We start from the raw sequence: 24,958 nt of genomic DNA, 5'->3' as shown, positions 1-24,958 counted from the left end.
ACTTTTGAACCAGAAACAGTGGCAGAAGCGCCTGACCTGGGCTACAGAGAAGCAGCACTGGACTGTTGCTCAGTGGTCCAAAGTACTTTTTTCAGATGAAAGCAACTTTTACATGTCATTCAGAAATCAAGGTGCCAGAGTCTGGAGGAAGACTGGGGAGAGTGAAATGCCAAAATGCCTGAAGTCCAGTGTCAAGTACCCACAGTCAGTGATGGTCTGAGGTGCCATGTCAGCTGCTGGTGTTGGTCCACTGTGTTTTATCAAGGACAGGGTCAATGCAGCTAGCTATCAGGAGATTTTGGAGCACTTCATGCTTCCATCTGCTAAAAAGCTTTGTGGAGATAAAGATTTCATTTTTCAGCACGATCTGGCACCTGCTCACAGTACCAAAACCACTGGTAAATGGTTTACTGACCATGGTATTACTGTGCTCTATTGGCCTGCCAACTCTCCTGACCTGAACCCCATAGAGAATCTGTGGGATATTGTGAAGAGCAAGTTGAGAGACGCAAGACCCAACACTCTGGATGAGCTTAAGGCCGCTATCAAAGCATCCTGGGCCTCCATAACACCTGAGCAGTGCCACAGGCTGATTGCCTCCATGCCACGCCGCATTGAAGCAGTCATTTCTGCAAAAGGATTCCCGACCAAGTATTGAGTGCATAACTGAACATAATTATTTGAGGGTTGACTTTTTTTGTTTTAAAAACACTTTTCTTTCATTGGTCGGATGAAATATGCAAATTTTTTGAGATAGGAAATTTGGGTTTTCATGAGCTGTATGCCAAAATCATCAATATTAAAACAATAAAATGCTTGAACTACTTCAGTTGTGTGTATTTGAATCTAAAATATATGAAAGTCGAATGTTTATCAGTACATTACAGAAAATAATGAACTTTATCACAATATGCTAATTTTTTGAGAAGATCCTGTATGTATATATATATATATATATATATATATATATATATATATATATATATATATATATATATATATATATATACTGTATTTTCCTGCGTATAAGACTACTTTTCAACCCTCAAAAGTCTTCTGGAAAGTTGGGGGTCGTCTTATACGCCGGGTGTCATTGATGCCGGGTGATACACCCTATCCTGTTACCGCCTCTCAGATCTCCCTGCTGAGGGAGCGCAATCTATTCTTCCATACCGCTCTGATAAACAGGTAGACAAGGAGAGCTGACCAGTCGGATCCACTTTAAGGAGATTTGACCAATGCAACAAGTCAAGTGACTATATACTGTTATATACTGGGTAACACATACAGTACAGCACCAGTATCTGTTCATACACAGCACCAGTACATGATTTTTTTTAATTTTTATTTTAATTTGGTGTGTGTTGGAAGAGGGGTAGTCTTATACGGCGAGTATATCCCAAACTCCATATTTTAACTGGAAAAGTTGGGGGGTCGTCTTATACGCCCAGTCGTCTTATACGCCGGAAAATACGGTATATATATATATATATATATATATATATATATATATATATATATATATATATATATATATATCATGTTACAATATACTACAAGTTTTTATTACATAGTGAATTATCTGCACTCCAGTCTGGGATTAGTCAGTTTCTCAGCATGTGACAGGCAGCTCCCTCCTCTTCTAGCCTCACAAACTGCATCACAGACAAGCTGAAGGTGAGAGCAGAGACGCTGTCTGTGTGGAATAAACAAAGCACACAGAGCCTGCAGGGGGCGTGCATAACTTGTCCCTATTACAGCAGAGGCAGTGCTTTCCTCCCTGGATCAACAAAGCTTGACTAAGAAAAGAGGATTAGATATATTAGAGACAGTGCAACTAGAAAAGGCTGCAGTAATCCAGACCACATTAGAACAGGTACAGGAACTTATAGGATAGAAGAAATAAGGATGAAAATTTTGTTACAGAGTCTCTTTAAGGGTTCTTTGAGCATTGCAGAAAGTTGCCACACGGCAGATTATTTTCAGCTGAGGTGGTCAGTCTGGGTCGCCTCTCCCAAGAATCTAGCTTGTGTAAGGCAGCTACCAAATCCTCCCCAATAGAAATATCTGGAGTTACCAGATTACCTTGGCTGTGCACAGGCTGGGGACATTGTTATTCTTCTGCTCCGTCATATGCCATGCCGTCATTTAACTGCCCATCTATATAGAAACAGAACATGTAGCCAACATCTAGGTTAGTGATACATCCGTACAGAACGCAAACCCAAACTGTTGTCCAAGTGATCGAGTTCCGACCCTTGCCGGCATCCATAATGGTGCATTTGTGCGCACCGCAACCCATTCGCGTTCCGTCGTTTTCACTTGAGCAATGTTCACCTCCCATTGATTAGCCTATAACTTTATCATTACTTATCACAATGAACTGATCTATATCTTATTTTTCCACCACCAATTAGGCTTTCTTTGGGGGTACATTTTGCTAAGAGCCACTTTACTGTAAATGCATTTTAACAGGAAGAATAAGAAAAAAATGGAAAAAATTATTTCTCAGTTTTCAGCCATTATAGTTTTAAAATAATACATGCCTCCATAATTAAAACTCACGTATTGTATTTGCCCATATGTCCCGGTTATTACACCGTTAAAATTATGTCCCTATCACAATGTATGGCGACAATATTTTATTTGGAAATAAAGGTGCATTTTTTCCGTTTTCCATCTATCACTATTTACAAGTTTTAAAATAAAAAAAATATAGAAATATTTCATCTTTACATTGATATTTAAAAAGTTTAGACCCTTAGGTAAATATTTACATGTTTTTTTTATTGTAATGTTTTTTTGTTTTTTTTTTATATTAAACATTTGATTTGGGTATTTTTGGGAGGGTGGGATGTAAACAATAGTTTTATAATGTAAATGTGTGTTTAGTTTTATTTTTTTTACTTTTAGTTGTAGTTTTACTTTTTGGCCACAAGATGGCGGCCATGAGTTTGTTTACATGACGTCACTCTAAGCGTAACATACGCTTAGACGCATGGGGGAGGCAACAGCCAGAAAAAGCGCAGCTTCCGAGAGAAGCTGTCGCTTTTTCAGCGGGGGAGATTCACTGATTGCCTGGCTAACGAACCGCGGGCCGGGAGCGTGCGTGCGATCAGCCGCGGGAGCACGCATGGTTCCTGGACGTAGAACCTACGTCCAGGAACTAAAATAGGTTAAAGTACACCTTAACTGAAAGGAATATGGTGGCTACCATATTTATTTCCTTTTTTTAACAGTCCTGTTGATCTCTTTGGCTGCAGCGGTGTCTGTATCACTCATCTGAAACAAGCATGTAACTAATCCAGTCAGACTTCAGTCAGAAACACCTGATCTGCATGCTTGTTCAGGGTGGATGTCTAAGGGTATTGAAAACAGAGGCTCAGCAGGACAGCCAGGCTATCTGCATTGTTTATAAGAAAATAAATGTTAGCCTCTGTATCTCTTTCAGATCAGGTGTGCTTAAAGGCAACCTGAAGTAAGTTAAAAAAAAAAAAAGTTTTACTCACCTGGGGCCTCTGCTAGCCCCCTGCAGCCGCCCTGTGCCCGAGCCAGTACTGATGGATCCTCTGGCTCACTTTTGTTTCTGGCAGTCGATGGCCACTGTGCCTGAGTGGCCCTGCGTGACCTCGTTCCCACTCCCGTAGCCGGAAGCATCCTCCGCAGGCGCAGTACAGACTTTATTATACTGCTCCTGCGCAGGACGCTCCTGATGACGAGAGCGCGAACAAGGATGCGTACGGCCAGTGCCACGCAGGAGCAGTGGCCGTCGACTTGCAAGTTGGTAATACTGAAACGGCGCTGCAGCGAGGGGAGCCCCAGGTAAGTGAAACACTTTTTTTAAAAAACTTATTTCAGGTTCCCTTTGAGAGCCAGTTTCTTCTAGGAGCTGTGGCCGTTTCCGGCAGGGCTATAGGGATTTGGGTGCGAGCTGCAGAAATCGGCAGCATGCCGTCCATATTTAAATAGCAGTGCTATCCGGATGGCAAAGCCATTGAAAAGATAGGCAGAATTTTCATCAATCAGATGCTCGGCAGCTCACCATCATCAAATCTACTACTACTTTTTCATTATACCAAAGATTACTTCAGCACAGTGTGAAACAATCTGTGAGGAGATTCAACTTACCCAACAGTGGTTCAAAAAAGAATGGAGGGTTCTGGAATAAGCACTAGAGAGCGTCACTTCCCTACATGGCCTGCTGCCAGACAGAAATTCACGTGTATTAACTGGGTAATCCCCGAAGGCCTGTTCTTGGTGGTGTGGTCCCCGCAGTGCACCTCTACCGCCAATAAGCAGTGTGAAACCGGCCTCAGTCAATGTCAGAAACACATGGACCGTGATTAGAAATAACCACCTTGATCTTTACTATACTTTTTTTTTCCCCATTGAAGCAAATTGTTAGTTTTTCTGAATAAATGATTGTCTTTTTTTTTTTCCAGTGGTTGTATTCTCTATACATAACCTTTATCTGACAAAGTGCATAAACTTGATCTTGAGAAGATCAATATTACTAAGTAAAACAATATTACTAAGTAAAACAATATTACTAAGTAAAAACTAAAGTAAGTAAAAACTGTAGTAAGTAAAAACTGTAAATGGGGTATACTTTACACATAACATTTTTCTTTATACTAATCAATGCTTCCTGCGGGTAATGTTGCTGCCTGTGTCCAGGAAACAGGAAGGGCACTCTCAGGATTGGATGGATAGCACAAAACTATGTTCATACCTGATATACAAAACGTATACATAGAGATTTCAGGGGGATTCAGGGATATTGGAGGTTATTATTATTTAGTATTCATATAGCGCTGTCCTTTTCTGCAGCGATGTACAGAGTGTATTGTCTTGTCACCTGTCTGTCAGAGGGGCTCACAATCAAATCCCTACCATAGGCATATGTCTATGTATGTATCGTAGTCTAGGGCCAATGTATTGTATGTATTGTCGTGTATACATCGTAGTCTAGGGCCAATGTATGTATCGTGTAGTGTATGTATTGTAGTCTAGGGCCAATTTATATATTGTGTAGTGTGTTTTGTAGTCTAGGGTCAGTGTAGCCATCATACCATAATCCCCGCAGCAATGCCACCATCAAATCATGCCCCCCATAACAAGCGCATCTATAAATATTTATATGCCTCCACCTTGTCATGATGATGTGGACCCTTCATCTCTCTCCTTCCCATATATACTGCTGGATTTCTGGAAAGGTCTTGGGCAGCAGCAGCCCATAGGGGCAACTGAACATAAATGAGGATTTGCTACATTGGAAAGAGGAAGTTGAAAATGGGGAGCAACCAATGGAAATAGAGCTTGAAAAATGCAAGGGAGAAAACCGAGAGCCAAATATAGTGTAGTATGTTTTGTTAAATGGAAAGAGTTGGAGTAACAATAAGAGATATACTCACAAGTCTGGGTTACCACTAAGGCAACCACTGATGGTGCAGGTGGGGAGAATTATGACCTGACCCCACTCAGGTTTAAGAAGTCGCTCTCTGTAGACAGGAAAAACGGGGATACACCCCTCCACCAAGGGTGGACTAGATCAATGAAGGATAAGGAGTACCAGAGGCGCCAGATTAGTATAAAATGTTTAAAAACCGCTTAAAAGGAGGGGGGTTGGTGGTTACCGCCCTCAGGTAAAAAGTGACCAGCCAATGAGTCATGTATAAACGAAATTTATTTTAAAATCTCCAGGCAAGCTGGCTATGGAAATAGGCAAACTGATGCCCAACAAAGCTGTTAATGAATAGGAGGACTATAGTAAATGCATGATACACATGGAAGAGGGGGCGGCACATTGAACGGGAGGGATGCTGCTGCACATGAAAAGGGAGCCACAACATTCTCAGCCTAGGGACCCACAACGTATAAATCAGTCCTTGCCCATATATCAGGTGCAGCCTTCATATCCTTTGTTCGCTAGGACCGGTTTTGAATGTAAAATAATCTGCATATTTTTGGATAAGGAAAGAAACCTAGGTTCCGGGTCTAAACCCACACAAATATGAGGAAAATGTACACTGTTCATACAGATGTTGTTCCAGGAAGTGAATCAAAAATTACTTAACAAGCAGAAAGATGGTGATTTTACAGTTCTTCTGTTTGCTTTGAAAACTAAACCTTTTGGGTGCAAGAACAGTCTTCAGACCCTGACAATTCCCCGGAATTCAGGAACAGCTGGCAGCTACATCCTATCTAGACAGTTTTCTGTCCAAGATTCCTCATCTTGTTGGTTTTTTTTTTTTAGATAATATGGCCGGGTGTGCTACAGCTGAACATATAGAGGTCTAAGGTCTCATATAGTTACATCTTCCTGTGCTCATGATCAGTTTGATTTGCTACAAAGATTTCTGTCACATCCCACGAAGACATGAGGCGCTAGTAACGAGAGAGCCAATTGATAGAGGAACGAGTTAAATTTGCTAAATTGGCACCGGTTTCTTTAAAGTGTGTCCCATTCAGAGAACATCCACAAGGTGAATTTTGAAGGCTCCTTCCCTGCCATTAATCCGGACTAAGCGCAAGCTCCTGCTGGCATGATGTGAGTCACAATGACTGTGAAGTCCTCCCAGAGTCAGTGCCTGTCACTGGCAGAGTTTCAGGACGTCTGCGTCTATTCCTGCGGGTAATCAATAAATCATGTCACCACCTTCACCCCATCACATGAGGATGTATGAAAAGCTTCTTTATCATTAAAAGGGAGGAAAATCAGCATTCTTCTGTAACACCTTAAAGAAAGACATTCAGCAATCAGATCCAGGGAACTTTAAACATCTTAACAAGATGTAAGGGCTGCGCTCAGAAGGGAGCACAGTGCATTTCAACACACTTTCTCACTCATGGATGAAAGCCCCTCATGGAACTTCACAATGTGCCTTTAAATGAAGACTTTTAGCGCACTGCAGGGGACTCTGCTGTGAATATGGGTTACAGATGAAAAGTTAGGAGGTGCTGTGCATGGTGGAATGCGGTTATTGGGATAATAAAGGGCTTTTTTTGACAAGTTGAGATGTAACCAACAGGGAGGTTCTTTTGAACGTTTGTCATTTCAAATGAAACCATATTCTTTCACGAGTGCCAAGTGAAATAAAAGGAAAGTTGCAAAACTCCGAAAACACATCTCAAATAATAATGCACAAAATATGTTTATGTTGTGCTGAGTAGAATATCATGTGAACATAAAGAAAACAGAAAGTGCCAACATGTAATCTTATAGATAGCTGTACTTCTGCATCTTTCTTGCTCTGAACAGTGTCAAGGCAGATATTGGTTCTGTATAACTCATTTGTAATGCTACGTCACCAAATGTTTGACAGCTGGGTCCTAATCAATTATGCAAATATCCCGAACTACTGATTTTTTTTCCATTTGCAGGTAGAGCTGAGCAATGTAATCTACTCAATGAGAGGCATGTAATTAGTTTGACCATGTGATTGATTAGCTAACCCTGGATGATGACCAACCAGTCATAAACGCCCTAGTCCCATAGCAACTGAAGACCATGTTCCATGGTCTTCCAACAAATTGAATGACTTGATCATCTGATGGTGACCAACCAGTCACAGATGCTTTAGTCCCATAATGACTGAAGACAAAGCAAACCGCTGAAAAATAGTATTTAATTTTTCATACCTATGCACTACAGGTGAATTTTATTCAAGATAAATACTGTGGGGAAATTGAAATTACTGGGACATTTTTTTTTTCTGCGGCCCTTATAAAGAATCACATAAATTCTATTGCAGTTACTTCTAAAGTGTATCCCAAGTTTCCTTTAATAAACACACCTATAAAGTTCAATATAAAACACATCATATTGCTCCACCCCTACCTAAATATGAGATCACCATTCTGGCCTATTATATGCTGTTACTAATCATTCTGATCTTATCTGCAATGTCCTCTTTACTACACAATAGGGTCTGTGGTCTCATCAAGCCACATACTGCCACCATGGGCTTGATTGTTTTGTCCCTTTAATAGAATCTGGGATTTGTTATAGACTGTAAATGCAACTGATAGGTCGTGCTTCAGCACAGTCAATCTGTCAATCAAGGTTTACCTAGTGGAACGCCATCTTGTATCCCTCTATAACTTAGCCTTACTATTTAAGGTAGAGTTAAACTATTGAGACGTTGAGGCGAGCTTAAAGATAAATTGTAACACTAAACAGATATTTACCTCGGGAGGGGGAAGCCCCGGGATCCTAATGAGGCTTCCTCTGTCCCTCTCTGTCCCTCAGTTACAGCACTCGCAGGCCCCTAAAATGTAAACAGTGTTTACTGTGGTGCACACTAGCGCCTGTGCAGTAGAGCGGACAGTGGTTACTGTGGTGCGCACTAGCGCCAGTGCAGTAGAGCGGACAGTGGTTACTGCGGTGCACACTAGCGCCTGTGCAGTAGAGAGGCTAGTGGTTACTGCGGTGCGCACTAGCGCCTGTGCAGTAGAGAGGACAGTGGTTACTGCGGTGCGCACTAGCGCCTATGCAGTAGAGCGGACAGTGGTTACTGCGGTGCGCACTAGCGCCTGTGCAGTAGAGCGGACAGTGGTTACTGCGGTGTGCACTAGCGCCTGTGCAGTAGAGCGGACAGTGGTTACTGCAGTGTGCACTAGCGCCTGTGCAGTAGAGAGGACAGTGGTTACTGCAGTGTGCACTAGCGCCTGTGCAGTAGAGTGGACCTGATCGGGTTTGGCTAGTTCCACCGGAGCACAAACTGTAAGCTGCTAGTGCGCATGCGTGCACCCCCAATAACGGAATTTTCAAGTCAGCACTGGATCCCCTCTGGTGAGGAGGAATGGGAAGCCTCTTTAGGATCCAGAGGCTTCCCCCTCCCGATATAAGCACCCCCTGGGCCTAGGGGCACTTTTTTCCCCTTCAGGTACACTTTAAATCTCGTTTTATGTTGAAAGTATAGTAGTATAACTTCAAAAAAGTTTGTTTCCTTCTAATATGTCGATTACTTTTTCTTCTTGATGGAAGGTTGGTCTATGTGCTGGTGTTAAGGAGAGATTATTTGGTTTTAGTACTAATGGTCTGGTTCTGTTTTGTTTGTTTTTATCATTTGTGTAATACTTTAGATGTGAGTTTCCCAAGAAAGTCAGCGGAAGAGAAGACTGCTTGTGTTTCTGCAGCGGTATCCGATGAGTCTGTGGCCGGTGACAGTGGTGTATATGAGGCTTGTGTAAAACAGTAAGTGTTAAAGTAGACCAATTGCCAACATGGCAGTGCATGTCATTTGAACATTAAATAGGGTATTAATGTGAGACAGCACCTGCAAACGTAATCGGCATGTACAGCCATGGCCACTTGCATATTGTTATTATTATTATTTCTTTGTATGTCTGGAAAATAGCTTTAAAATGAACCTGAGACGAAGGGGACTAAATTTTTTTTTTTTGTACATACCTGGGGCTTCCTCCAGCCCCTTCTGTGCAGATCGCTCCTGCGCTGGTGTCTAAATCCTCCTGGATGCACTGATAGCAGCCCCTTTCTCCTGCAGGCGCAGTGCTGCTAAAGTGCATTCCCGTCTCGCTTCCGGCAAGGGGGCGCTGCAGGGTGGGTGGGCACATGCGGCCGGGCCGCACATGTGCAGTACACACGACTTGCTGTGGAGTACAGGGCTGCTACTGAAGCATCTAGGAGGATTTCGACACCGGCGTGGGAGCGATCTGCACGGAGGGGGCTGGAGGAAGCCCCAGGTATGTATACAACTTTTATTCCTCCTCGACTCATGGTCACTTTAAGGTGGTCACTAACGATACAATTTGCTGAATGATTGTTTATAAATGATTCTTCATATGAACGATTGGAAATAATAGTAGTCCACTAATAGACAAAAATCTCCTAACCAGTCCAGTCAGATTAATGAAATTGATCCGAAAATTGGATCAATTTCATTCATTAGATCGGATTCTTTAGGAGATTTTTGTGCCTTAAGGCTTCTTTCCCACCAGGACGTTGCGTTTTAGAGGACGTTGTAGGTCGCATAACGTGCCCCTAATGTAACGCATGGTGGTGCTGGAGGAGGACGCTACCAAGAGCCGCGTTATGCAGCTCTTAGTGCTCCTTTTTTGTGCTGTGCGATGCGGAGACCACGTGATGCGAATCCCGCTGGCCAATCACCGCACAGAGCGGCCGCTCCAGGAAGTAAACACTGCACGTCACAGTGCAGTGAATATTAATTAATTAGCCATGTGGCTGGCTGCGGAGAAGGAGGGGAGACCACCTCCTCCAACATCACTGAGCATGTGCAAACAGTCTAACGCGGCTCAGCCGCATATACCGTACAGCATGCAGCACTTTCTTATAACTTGCTGCGTTACAATGTAACCCAACGTGGGCACTGTGAACAGCCCGTTGATTTTTTTATTGCTGTGTGGTGGGCTGCGTTACAGGCTGCACTAACGTGTGCCTGTAACGTCTTACTGTGAAAGCAGCCTAATGGACCCATACGATCATTTCCAAACGCTTATATAAAGAATAATTTCTACACAATCATTCAGCAAATTGTATCGTTTGGCCACCTTTATATTGATGGGCAATTCTCCAGAGAAGATTTCTATCATAGAAGATGAGCATGGGAAGCCTAGCTTTAAAGGAGTATGTTTGTGCCTATATATATTTCATCATAACTTCTATGGAGGTTCTTTGTACACCGATATGCAGTATAGTCATGGTATTGCAGATAAACATGCAATTTTTTTTCTGAAGCGGTTTAAATTACGGTAACACGTTTTAACTCCTTGTCTGCCAGGACTTGTGAAGATACACCATTTAACGAGGAATATCCAATGCTTGGGGCAGCTCAAGTTCAATTAATATTGAGGTAGGTCCACATTCATTGATGTCAGTTTGTTGTCCATATATATTTTCCAACCGCAGGGGAAACTAAATTTGTTTCAGTTCACCTGGCCACTTAAAGTTGAATCTGAGACAAATGGACAGATGTCGATAAATGATTGTTTTGGTTTTTGTTTTTTTGGGGGGGTTTTTTAAGTGAAGTATCTGACTCTGTCTTCATATCCTTTTTTTGTCCTCTCCTTCACAGCAATGTTCAGGTGGGTAATGAGTCTGGACTGAATTGCACAGTGCTGTCAGTGTAAAGGTAGTCATACACACATAGATTGCTACCCAATATGGCAAACAGATCGATCCCTCTCTTATCTGAATCTGATCAGAGAGGGATGGAATCACTCACCATACTGAACATAGATTTTCAATAGGTTTCACTTTGAAATTAGTTGCGACTCTATCGGAGCGCAGCATTGCACTATGCTATGCACCGCCGATCTACCGCCGCTCCTCCCTCAATTGATTGAGAATTTTCATCTGGTCTGATCAATTATTTCTAATGTTTTCCAGCACAAGTTTATCAAATGATTCTGGTCTAACTGTAAATTGTGTATTGCTCAAACTTTAAGCTGAAAGTGGTGATGTGCTTTACTTGGGTTTAAAAAGGAGCTCCAGTGATAATAATAAAATAAGTGCTTCATTTTTACAATATTATTATACCTATTTATTATATACCTATTTATTAGGTATAAATGATTTAGTCAGTGTTTGCTCATTGTAAAATCTTCCTCTCCCCGATTTACATTCTGACATTTATCACATGGTGACACCCTGCTGGCAAGTGATGTCAGTGACGGGAGATGCTGCTTGCTTTTTGGGCAGTTGGAAATCGCAGTAAACCGTAAAACAGCTGTTATTTCCCACATTGCAATGATGTTCACCGACAGCAAACTGCCAGGACCATGGAAACTGCCTGTTGGAGGGGTTTCACCACAATATCAGCCATACCTAGCCCCCTGATGATCCGTTTCAGCTACTGAAGGGTAAAAGGGGTATCAGCTACTGATTGGGATGAAATTCAATTCTTAGTCACAGTTTCTCATTAAATGGCTTAAAGCAAACCTGAACTTAAAATTAAAAGTCAAAATAAACATACACAGGTCCTGATTACCTCCCGTATAGTCTACTCATCAATCTCTTTCTCTTCTACCGTGTCCTGTTTGTCCACTGTGATCAATGGAATTTTCCAATCTCTGTTTTGAAAATGGCCATTAACCCATAACAGCTTCCTGGTCAGCACACTATTAAACTGTAATATTGCCCACATGGGACATAGGGAAACATAGACATTACCTTGCTCCTCAGTTGCCCTTTCAGTTATAACTGACAGCAACTGAGATAGAACTGACAGCAACTGATATATTTCCGTTCTAACAAAATCTTGTCAGTACTGAATGGAATTGTAACAAGAAAATGGTGAGCTTCTAAGAGGAACTGATGGCGAGGTAAGTATGTAATATTTATTTGCGGGTACATCACTTGTTTATTTTAAATACCGTAATTTGACTTTGTTCTTACTCTGTTCAGGTTCACTTTAAAATGGCACCCTGATCAATAATGCAATCTACCTTAACGCTTCCTTTCTGACAAAGTATGATCAGGGATACCTCCCCTGGCCAGGTGTACTGGGTACACACTGCAGTGCTAGCTACTTTTACAATATATAACCCAGACCTCTACAATCAACCAGCCAGTCCTTAGGGACTTATAAAGTGTCTTTCCTTGCTTCTGCCATTCACTGTAATTACCTGAACTTCATGCAGCTCTCCTGTGTATCACAGAAGGTGAAAAGGTTACAGGACAACCAGGAGAAATGAAGTCTGCTATCCTACTGAAGTACCAATAATCCCAGCACGCTACAGAGTGTAACAGAATAGTTGTCTGAAATGATTAAAAGATCTTTTGGATGATTGAGCACTGCTACAGCCAAGTGTTCTGTTCTATGGCGAGAGGAGAGGGACAAATGTAAAGGCTCATACACACGGGGCACAGTTGTTGCTAGCACACAGGAGACGTGTGCGCAACAGCTTGGCGACAGCTCCGCCTGAGCGACAGCTGTCTACACGTCTCTGCCCAACAAGTTTCGTCCCCCTGCCGGAAGCTCCCTTCTGGCTGTGGGTAGCTGTTGCTAGTCCGCACATACACACGCAGTACGCGTGGTGGACTAGTGACAGTTGCGGAGACAGAAGTTGTCGGCGATTTAACTTTTCAATGGCACGGCAACCGTTGTCTCCGGTGACAGTTCGGGATGCGCGCCTCATACACACGGGGCAACTGTCGCCCAGACATGCGCGTGCCAGGTGTTTGTGGCGACAGTTGTGCCCCGAGTGTATGAACCTTAAGGCAACAGCACTAATGTGTCATTTGGCTATCTGTCCTAACAAATCAAAGAACAGCATAGCAGACAGAAAGTACTGATGCTAGGTATCTGATTATAAAAATCTAGCATATGCATGCGGTTTTACCTGGCAAGATATTGGGTTTAGCTGTGTACAGGCTTAGAAATGGCTTTTTGGTAATAACACTACAGTGCACGTGTTCCTAGAACTCAGAATTATAAAAAAAATACATTACACAAGCACCGTTTAATTATTAAATAAGCCTCAATTTTAAATTATTTTAACCCAAGTTACGGTAGTTGGTGGTTCGACACTACATTAACACTATTGGCAAAAAGTGCTTTGCCTGCTCTACACACAGCCTAGCCACATTAAGGGAATGCGCGAGTGAGCTGCTCTGGAAACTACATTGTATATTTATAGATCGTTCACATCACTTACATAGTGTATCTAGTCTTGTGACTTTGCCTCTTTGCTTTCTTACGTTAATGGGTAGTATCACTAAAGACCCATACCCACCTCACGATTTTTCCGACTATTTTCCAGACGACCGGCAATTTTTTTTCTGAGTGACGAACAGCTGTTTCTGCAATCTCGCAATGTGGGTACAGACACACGATCACACGAACATCATTTAGCATTGCACGGCGATAACAACCATCATGGTGGATTGGATCTTTAAGATCCCCGACGACTCACATGCAACGTACCGCATCGCTTTAAGTCTCATTCTCACCCGGCGTGCATACCCGCCGGGCCGGAAGATGGATTAGTGAGCGATTGTCTCCAGGGAGACATTGCTGGATCCATCTTCCTGTGTCGTGAGGTGAGTATGGACTTATTTACTGTATATTCTGGCGTATAAGACTACTTTTTAACCCTTGAAAATTGTCTGAAAAATCAGGGGTCGTTTTATACGCCGGGTGTCTTTGATGCCGGTTGATACATTCTATCCTGTTACCGCCTCTCAGATCTCGCTGCTGAGGACTGTAGTGAAGAGGTGCAGGCACACATGTGGGAGATCTGAGAGGTAAATAGGATAAAAGGGTGGGCCAGAAAGGTGAAAGCAGGGACAGATCTAGGGGGGGGGGAGAGGTCAGGCGGGTCTCTTGCCCCAGGCTCAATTTGTTGAATTCTTAAGGCGGCAAAATGAATGGCAGTTTAGGCGCCAAAACCTGACCTTTAGTTGCCAAAACCGGACCTTGCCCCAGGCGCAACTTGGTCTGGATCCGTCCCTGGGTGAAAGAGTCGTGTTTTATGGGCACAGCACGATCTATTCTTACATATCTCTCTGATAAACAGGTAGTAGACAAGGAGAGCTGAGCAATCCAATTAGGGAGAGTGAAAGTTGACCAATCCAAGCAGTCAATCGCCAGTTATATACTGGGTAACACATACAGTACAGCACCAGTATATGAAGTTTTTTAAATTATTTGGTGTGTATTAGAAGAGGGGTAGTCTTATACGGCAAGTATATCCCAAACTCTATATTTAAACTGGAAAATTTGGGGGTGGTTTTGTACACCCAGTCATCTTATACGCCAGAATATATGGTACTGTTGCCCTAAAATCCTTAATGGTGTACATTACAAACGGCCTTACAGAGCCGATTATTTAAGTAAATTACAGTTCAGTTTTGCTTTATGAGTACCAGTTGACGGTTTACACCTACTGTACTGATGAGATTTATCAGACAGTACATTTCCCATTTAATGTACTCCTAACAACGGAATGTGTAGATGTTAACATATGGGCACTTACTGTTTAAAAAATGTGATGGGAAGAGATGGTCTCAGAGTTTCTCACACGTATATTTGTTTAATATTGATCACTTGATGTGATAAGGAACTGTAGAAAACTATTTGTCTGAAGTAATATGATGAAGTTCTGCGGCCAGTTTGCCTGGGAAAGGGAGATTACTTTGATTTTTACCTTAAAGTAAAGGGACATTATTCACACAGGCCTTGCACAATGTAACTAGCTTCAGCTACCTTATAGAAGGGATAAGACAAGATTTTTGCCTCCCCAGAAAACACTCCTGTTGGTCCGTGGACCTTCCCTTATTCCCTCCACAGGTGTCTCCTCCCTGAGTGTAACTGTGAAGGTTGTGAATATCCTAAAATTTTTCTGAGGAACTTTCCACAAGTACTATGGGAAGATAAATGAAGCAGCTTTCATTGAGCTGCTACCTGCTTATCATCCCATAACCAGAAATGATGGTAATGATAAACAGCAGGACAGGGACTCTCACTGAACACCTTACAACAGTGTCTGGGTAGAAAACACCTATTATATAACACATCCTCTGTCCCTGCATCATCCCGTATCTGTGTCAGCTTCGTAGCATGCATGCGCAGCACGCAGGCAGGCTTTGGGCAGTGGACGGGTTTGGGTCGCCGGCATTACATGTGTAGTGTGGGGCGAAGGAGGGTACTGTCGCAGCCGTGAGAGCGCGGGAACGCGGCTGCGGACAGTTGAAGGTTTTTTCACTAGTGCAAGTCTGAGAACTGGGGACCAGCAAGTCTTCTTGGGGAGTTGAGTTCAGGCAGTCCCCCTTCTTACAGATGGCCTGAGTTACAATATTTCATTCATACATGCAAAGTTGTCTCCATGTGCAAAATATACAACACTAACTATTACATATTTTTCTTGTTGCAGTATTGAATACATTGTAAGTAGTTTAAAACACATTAAGTTAATTTCCTGCTTTAAAGTGAACCCGAGGTAATATTTATTTCCTTGTAATCTATGCAAGTTGCCTGGCAGCCTTCTGGCATAAGAAGTGTCTGGCTCAAAACCCTGGAACACGCATTTGGCTAAAGCTACGTACACGTCTGATTTTTACAAACTACGGGTCGTCAGACCCGCCCGCGGGGCAGTTGTTCTGACAACAGTTTGCTGGTGTGTACAGTCTGTCATCAGGCTGATGAGGCTGGGTTTGACTGATCCACTTGGTGGATCAGTCAAAACCAGCCTTATCAGTCTGCCGACGGACTGTTCACACCAGGAAACTCGTCAGAACGGCCGCCCCGCGGGGAGGGTCTGACGACCTGTAATTTGAAACTCTTTAAATAACAAAACTGAAACATTTTTTTAATACACACAAAAATGTATTCATCAAAAATAATTTGGTAATTTTGAAACCCTTTGCTGCCCCGCAATAAAGCAATAGGTGTCAGATTTTCATATTACTTTCTAAAAAACCTAATTTATGGTCTTGAAGTGTTCTTTAGTTTTTAGGTGACCTTCTGCTTTATTTTCCCTTCTGCTTCTAGATACGATTCAGGGAACTCCAGCTTTGTGATCATAATTGGAGAGGCCAGAAACCATCCCTCCCGAGTCCAGTATGATTCCAGAGTGTAAGTTGAATTCACATAGTGCATAACTAATTAGTGCAATATGGTGTGTATTATTATTAATATTTATTGTATTTATAAAGCGCCAACATATTACGCAGCGCTGGACAATAAATAGGGATACATACATTGCAACAAGGGGTGACAGACAGAGAGGTAGCAAAAGTTATACAACATAGCACAAGGTTATACATGCAATTAGGGTATAAAATACGGTTTACAGAGACCCGGCAAAACAAATACAAGTTAGTCCATGAGGGTGTAATTGCTGGGGTAGTAAAATTAAGGACGACACACTAAGGGAGGGGGAGGCCCTGCCAAGGCTTACAATCTAAAGGGTGGGGGGACACATAAGGTAGGACTGTGGAAAGGGTGATTGACAGAGAGTTAGAGTGGGGTAGGCTATTTTAAAGAAATGTGTAAGCTTATTGTACACAATGTAGAACAGTGATAGCTGGACATATCCTGAGTCATGGATTCTCAACCAATCATCTGTGATGATGATCCGTGTTTTTTTTTTTTTCTCCAGCTAAAGTCAGCCAATCTCCACCAGAGAGATGGTCTCAATAGTATGGCTATTTTCCATAAGCTAAAGTAGAGTTTATTTATTTATTGTATTTATAAAGTGCTAACATATTACACAGCGCTGGACAATAAATAGGGATACATACAATATTCAGGGGTGACATACAGCAAAATGACAATACCTGAATACAAGAAAGACCAGATCATGCAGCACAGTATGAGTACAAGGTAATGCTTAGTCACTGGAGGGGAGCATGGAGATCAGGCAAGTTAGGTTCACTCAGATGCATAGCATGGGTTCACAGTAATGGAGATGCATGATCAGGTAGGACACAAAAGGAGGAGGACCCTGCCCAAAGGCTTACAATCTAGAGGGAGAAGTAAGGACACGGAAGGTAGGGGACCAGAGTTCAGCTGTGGGTTTAGAGCACTTGTGAGGGGTAGTAGGCCAGAGTGAAAAGGTGAGTTTTGAGTGCTTTCTTGAAGATGTTGAAGGAGGGGGCTGCCCTAATGGGTGGAGGTAGGGAGCTCCATAGTGTTGGAGCAGCTCTTGAGAAGTCCTGGAGGCGTGCATCGGAGTGGGTGATGCGGGGGGCGGTTAGACGAAGTTCATTGGAAGAGCGGAGTGAGCGGCTAGGTGTGTACCTCTGAGTAAGATCGGAAATGTAGGTTGGACAGGTTTTGTGGACAGATTTGTAGGTCAGACACAGTATCTTGAATCTGATTCTGGACTGGTTAGGAAGCCAGTGGAGGGATTCAAGGAGGGGATCCGCCGAGGTGGAGCGATGGGAGCAGTGGATAATTCTGGCTGCCGTATTCATGATGGACTGCAGTGGGGCTGTTCGGGTCTCAGGGAGACCAGACAGCAGGGCATTGCAGTAGTCAAGGCGGGAAATTATGAGGGCATGGATGAGGAGTTTGGTGGTGGCAGAGGTCAGGAAAGGGAGAATCTTACAGATGTTACGAAGGTGGAAGTTGCAGGACTTTGTGAGATTTTGGATGTGGGGAGTGAAGGAGAGTGCGGAGTCTAGGGTGACACCCAGACAGCGGGCTTGAGAGCAGGGCTGTGGAGTCGGTCCAAAAATCCACCGACTCCGACTCCTCAGTTTAGGATTCCACCGACTCCGACTCCTCTAATTTGCATATTTCAATTTTGTTGATTAAAAGTATGTAACGTGAAAATTAGTCTCTAACTGCCAATGCTTAGGAATTTTACAAGACAACTGAAGTGAGAAGGATATGTAGACTACTATATTTATTCCCCATAGACTAAAACTAGTCCTTGGTAAGAGTACTTGTAAAAGGTACAAACCGGAACAAAGAACATGTATCAGGCCCTAGGCAATGTAAGTGTGGGTGCATGTAAGAATGATGTGCAGGTACTCTGCAGGGGAATGAGGAGATTCTTCCTCTATTACACATTCTTTATGCGCAATCTGAACAAGGTTTATGGGTGACAGACAACACCTCTGTGTTCAGTGTGCACAACATTCTCAGTGGATTCCCTCCAGCTCTGTGGGGAGTGCATGTGTAGAGTATAGTACTACTGTGTAACAAAGTAAACCTGAGACAGATGAAATTAAAGTTTTATACATACCTGGGGCTTCCTCCAGCCGCCTTCAGGATAATCAGTCCCTCATTGTCCTCCTCCACCAAATGGATCTTCTGCTATGAGTCCAGGTACTTGAGCCAGTCGGGCGTAGTGCGCATGCACACACTCCGCCGCCAGGAGCATACTACACCTGCGCAGCACTATTGCGCAGGTGCAAAATGTTCCTGGCTGTGGGAGCGGCATGTGGCTGGACTGCGCTGACTGGCTGAATTACCAGGACTCATAGCAGAAGATCCAGGTGGTGGAGGTGGACAGCGAGGGACTGATTAGCCTGAAGGGGGCTGGAGGAATCCCCAGGTATGTATAAAACTTTACTTTTCTTCCGTCTCAGGTACCCTTTAATTTGTAGTCACCAAACCAAATTTTAACAACGTATCAAATTATTTGATTTCATGAGCAAAGGGAGTGCATACATTTTCATAAATCAGCATCAATGCAGAATTATTTCCATCTCATTGACCATCTCTATTAGTTACACAGCTACACATCAGGCTTTATTCTTACAGCATAGATGTTATTTAGTATATATGTTACGGCCAGAACCCGAAGTTTGGCCACTTCTAGTTCTGGCCGGCCACTTCGGGTTCTGGCCGGCCAATTTGCGAAGTGGCCGCTGCGCTGCGGCCAATGTTAGAAATGGATTGTTTACTCTGATATTAATGTATCTTCTGGCCGCAGCGCAGCGGCCAATCGTATTAATTTGTTGCAATTAAGCCGGCGGCAAGGTAACAATTCAAGCCGCCCTTTTTATCTGCCTCTCTCTCCTTCTCCCCCCGCCTCTCTCTCCTCCCCCCGCCTCTCTCGCTCTCCTATGGGCAGCCGGCGGGGACACGAGTGTCCCCCCGGAGTCGTTTGTCGCGGCAGGGAAGCCTGCCGTTCTTGCAGAGCGGGTGCTGGCAGAAGCAATGTCTGCAGCCTCCCCGCTCTGCTGCCCCTGCTGCGACAAACGACTCTGGGGGACTCGCGTGTCCCCCGCCGGCTGCCCATAAGAGGAGAGAGAGAGAGGCAGATAAAAAGCCGGCGGCTTGAATTGTTACATTGCCGCCGGCTTAATTGCAACAAATTAACTAAGTGGTTATACGTTTGGCCGCTGCGCTGCGGCAAGAAGATACATTAATATCAGAGTAAACCATCCATTTCTAACATTGGCCGCAGCGCAGCGGCCACTTCGCAAATTGGCCGGCCAGAACCCGAAGTGGCCGGCCAGAACTAGAAGTGGCCAAACTTCGGGTTCTGGCCGTAACATATATAAGAGATTCCTGTGTACACATCATATATACAGTCACATTTAGATATGTATATCTGACCTTAAAAATACGGGGACTGCTTTATTGAAGCAGCACAAGTAACTAATTTTGATTGGTTTATTTCAGTTTTGTGGACTAAGCACAGCTATTACTGTATATATACATTATTTTTAATGACTATTATCTGAGAAATAGAACATTTTATCATATTTTCTATTTTAATCACAGTTACAAATTCATTAGGAGTCGGAGTTGGTGCATTTTTTTTCCGACTCCAGGCACCCAAAATTGCCCCGACTCCACGACTCCGACTCCACAGCCCTGCTTGAGAGGTAGGGTGAATGGTAGTGTGGTTAACAGTGACATGCACATCTGGGAGGTTTATGGATGTCCGGGGTGGGAAGATCATAAATTCCGTTTTGTCTAGGTTTAGTTTCAGGAACCTAGCGGACATCCAGGAGGAGATGGCTGATAGACAGGAGGAGACCTTGTCCATGGTAGTGGTGGATATGTCAGGGGTGTGGAGGTAGATCTGGGTGTCATCTGCATACAGATGATAGTTAAAACCCATGGAGGAGATAACCTTGCCAATGGAGGATGTGTATAGGGTGAACAGCAGGGGGCCAAGGACTGAACCTTGGGGGACTCCCACCGAAAGGTGGTTGGGGGTGGACGAGGACTCATTGAAGGCGGTCGTGAAGGAGCGGTTGGAGAGGTAGGATGAAAGCCAGGACAGGGCAAGATCGTGAATGCCCATGGACTGGAGGAGTAGGGGATGAGCTACTGTGTCAAACGTTGCTGAAAGGTCAAGGAGGAGGAAAATGGAGTATTTACCTTTAGCTTTAGCTAAGGCAAGGTCATTGACCACTTCGGTGAGAGCAGTTTCGGTTGAGTGGGCAGGCCGAAATCCAGATTGCAGTGGATCTAGCAGTGAGTTGGCATTGAGGAACTGGGTCAGGCGTTTGTGAACCAGACGCTCAAGGAGTTTTGAGGCAAAGGGGAGGAGGGAGATAGGACGGTAGTTGGAGGGTAGCGAGGGGTCGAGGGAGGGTTTCTTAAGCAGTGGTAGTACAGTGGCCTGCTTGAAGTCTGACGGGAAGGTGCCTGTGGATAGGGAGAGGTTGAACAGGGTAGTGAGGACTGGGGCCAATTCCGTGAAGTGAGGCTGGAGTAAATCAGAAGGGATGGGGTCAAGGGGGGGGAAGTAGTGGTATGGGAAGTCTGCAGTAGGTGGATGACTTCCTCGGTGGTAGTAGGAGTGAAGGATGTGAGGGGAGGATAGGGTGGAGGAGGAGCTGGTTGGGAGGGGGTGGGAGGTGAAGATTTGAGATTGGATATTTCCTGGAGGACGGAGACAATTTTGTTGGTGAAGTGGGTGGCTAAATCTGTGGCAGAGCGGGAGGAAACGGAGGGGGGGGGGGAGGGGTAAGCAGTGAGTTGAAAGTGGCAAAAAGACGCCGGGGGTTGGAAGCTTGTGCTCCGATGAGCTTGGTAAAGTATTCCTGCTTAGCATGAGCAAGGGCAGTGTGGAACTGCAGCAGGTTGGTCTTGTACTGTAGGAAATCCTGGTTAAGTCTAGTTTTCCTCCATTTCCGTTCAGTGGCGCGTGTCTTCCTCTGGAGGTTGCGAGTATGGGTAGTGCGCCAGGGCTGGGGGTTAGGGGGTCGGTTGCGGCAAAATATTGGTGGAGCAGCTTTCTCTAAGGCTGATGAGAGAGTTTGGCGATACTGAGCTGCAGCAAGATTAGGACAGGTTAGGGTGGGGAGAGTGGAGGAGAGGGCATGGAGGGGGTCAGCAAGGACGCTAGGGTTGAGCTTGCGTAGGTCTCGCTGCCATCGCCCAGGTGGGTGGGGGGGTAGTTTGGAGGTGCCTTCCGTGAGGAGGTTGAAGGTGAGAAGGTGATGGTCTGAGGGTGCGATGTCAAGGTCTGCAATGGTGGTGGATTTAGTGAATATAAGGCCGAGAGTGTGACCTGCAGTGTGAGTAGGGTTGCCACCTGGCCGGTATCTCCCCGGCCCAGCCCTTAAATCAATTAAAAAGCTGCCGCCGGAAAAATGTTTTTACCGGCAATGTATCTGCCCGGTAATTTGGACTATTCCACAGAGGGGGAGACGCCAGGTCTGTTATAATAATTCTTTTCTAACTTAGATGAGGCTACAGCCTGCTCTCCCCCTTCCTCCTTTGTGATTGCACAGCTTCCTGTCACTGCGGACTGCGGAGCTGATTACACTGATTGACTTCAGTGTGGAGGAGAGGAATGTGCAGCTCCTCCCCCTCCTCCTCCCACAGACTGAGGACGGCCAGAGAGGATAAGAGATACAGTCAGACACGTGGAGCTGAAGCTGTGAGTGCCAGGAGATGCTGCTGCTATAGGAGAGGTGCTGTCACTGCTGTGTGTAACTGTGTATGGATGTAGTGTGTGTACATGTATGACGTGTGTGACGTGATGTGTATGCATATAGTGTGTGTGTGTCTCTGGGATCTGTGTGTATACAAAGCAGGTGTGTGTATGTAAAGTTTATAGTGTGTTGTGATCTGCGTGTATATATAAAGCATGTATGTATGTATGTATGTATGTATATTGAGTATGTGTACTGTATACAGAGCATGTGTGTGTATGTATATAGTGTGTGATGTGATCTGCGTGTATATATAGAGCATGTATGTATGTATATAGAGTATGTGTGTATGTACTGTATACAGAGCATGTGTGTTAGTGTGTGTGTGTGTGTGATGTGATCTGCATGTGTATAGAGAGAGAATGTGTGTATGTATGTACGTCTATATAGAGTATGTATGTATGTATGCATATATGTATGTATGTATACAGAGCATGTATGTATGTACATAGAGCATGTGGGTGTATGTATGAAAAACTGCATCCCCCCTTCAGTGTAACACCCCCTCCCTTAACCCCATAGCAAGCATGGGCAATACACCTCCACGCTTCTTCTGCACTAGTTGTCCTGCCATAACCCTGCCCCCCCCTCCCCTCCCCCACCTGTCCCTGATAGACCTGACCCACCCTTCTCTTAACTGCTTAAAGTAGTACTGTGGGGCAAAGGGGAAAAAGAGTTGCACTTACCTGGGGCTTCTAATGAACCCCCGCAGACATCCTGTGCTCACGCAGCCACTCACCAATGCTCCAGTCCCTGCCGCCGGTTACTTCTGGAAATTGCCACTGTCGCCTGTACGGCCTGCACAGTATGCTCCCGGGGATGTCAGTGGGGGTAAAGAGAAGCCTGCGCAGGCACAGTAGTTTTGCGACTTAAAAGCTGCAAATTACGGAAGTGAACTGGAGGCGGGACCGGAGCATCGGTAAGTGGCTGCGTGGGCACAGGATGTCTGCGGGGGACCATTAAAAGCCCCAGGTAAGTTCAACTCATTTTTCCCCTTGGCGATCTACAGTAAATAACAAGCTTACATCCCCCTAGTGACCAGGCTATTTTTTAAAATTCAGGCCACTGCAGCTTGCTGCAGGGCCATACAACTTAGCACGCAATTAAATCTTGCCCCCTTTTGTTGCTACCAACAGAGCTTTCTGTTGGTGGCATCTGATTGCTGCTGAGATTTTTTTTTTTTTTTTAAATAAAATCACGTATTTTAAATGATTCACCCACCCTCCCTTCCCACCGGAGAGCCAATCAGAGCTGATCACCTCTCATAGGCATCAGCCTATGAGAGGGATCTTCTTGTGGCACAGTCGAGGGGACAGCTCAGTTACAGAGCTGTCCCCCGTACAGCGCTGCGGTAGATCGCAGGGCTGTACATGTAAATAAACTATTTTTTTTTTAATGTGAAACAGGCTGCCGCCTGCAGGCAACTGATCTCGTAACTCCGCTCCTCCCCCAGGACTTGTTGCCAGCCGGCATTAGACGGTCCTGGGGGAGCCACCTTGCGACTGCCCATCAGCGTTAGTCGGTCGCAAGGAGGTTAAAGTGTACCTGATATAATAGGTGTATTTATACTTACCTGGGGCTTTTTCCAGCCCCATGAAGTGTGTGGGCTCACTTGCAGCCTCTCCGTTCACTTGATATCCCCCGGTAATCTGGTCAGTCACAACCAGTCATGCGCATCTGCATATACGCAACCCAGCCACTACCGCACATGTGTGTAATGCTCCCCGCTGCAGGAGCACTACATAGGTAGATGCATGGCACACAAGAGCGCGGCCAGCCAGATATTACCAGGGGGAGCATATCAAGTGAATGAAACAGCTGGCTAGGGAGCCCCCACACCTCATAGGGCTGGAGGAAGCTCCCCAGGTAAGTATAAATACACCCATTAATGCTGCCTCTATGAGACCCAGATTGAGCCTAATGCTAGGTACATACTAAACAATTTTCTGACTGATTTACTGTCAGATTTACTATTTCTGTTCTGATTTCCGGTAGATTTTCCATAGAAGTGAACAGAAAATCTATCGGAAATCAGATCGGACCTGTTGGAAATAGTCGATCTGACAGTAAATCTGTCAGAAAATTGTATAGTGTGTACCAAGCATTAAAGGTCAAGTGACCTGAGAGAGGGATAAGGAGGATGGCATATTGATTTCCTTTAAAACAAAGCCAGTTGCCTGGCTGTCCAGCTGAGCTTTCTGGTAGTGTCTGCATCAAACACCTGACACAAGCTTGCAGCTAATCTTGTCACACTTCTATGCTGGGTATGCACAATACATTTTTCTGCTCGATAGATGGATCTGATAGATAATTCCTGTCATGTCCGATATTCCTTCTGATCGATTCTATTTGTCATAGAAGTGAATGGAAAAAGATAAGAAAAACAAGCGGAAGATAAGAGAATCGAGTGGAGAATTGAGCGGATAAAACGAACGGGTTGAAAAATCGAGCGGAAAAATGTATCGCGTGTACCCAGCATTAGTCAGAAAACTCTGATCTGCATGCTTGTTCAGGGGCTGTGGCTAAAACTATTAGAGGTAGAGGATCAGCAGGACAGCCAGGAAATTTGTGTTGCTTCAAAGTAAATAAATTATGGTAGCCTCCATATCCCTCTCAGGT

The 24,958-nt window shown here is 44.4% G+C and overlaps 1 protein-coding gene across 1 annotated transcript in view; it reads left to right on the top strand.

Moving 5' to 3' along the window:
* Positions 1-24,958, top strand: part of WWC2 (WW and C2 domain containing 2) — a 265,651-nt gene that overhangs the window by 197,884 nt on the left and 42,809 nt on the right. The window contains exons 12-14 of the mRNA XM_068278746.1: positions 9,088-9,199; positions 10,764-10,835; positions 16,476-16,559. Coding sequence (XP_068134847.1) covers positions 9,088-9,199; positions 10,764-10,835; positions 16,476-16,559 — 268 coding nt within the window. The remainder of the gene's footprint in view (positions 1-9,087; positions 9,200-10,763; positions 10,836-16,475; positions 16,560-24,958) is intronic.

This window comes from Hyperolius riggenbachi, chromosome 1 (assembly GCF_040937935.1).
Source record: "Hyperolius riggenbachi isolate aHypRig1 chromosome 1, aHypRig1.pri, whole genome shotgun sequence".
Lineage (NCBI taxonomy): Eukaryota > Metazoa > Chordata > Amphibia > Anura > Hyperoliidae > Hyperolius > Hyperolius riggenbachi.
Note: the sequence above shows the minus strand (reverse complement) of the source record. Positions and strands in the feature narration are given on the sequence as shown.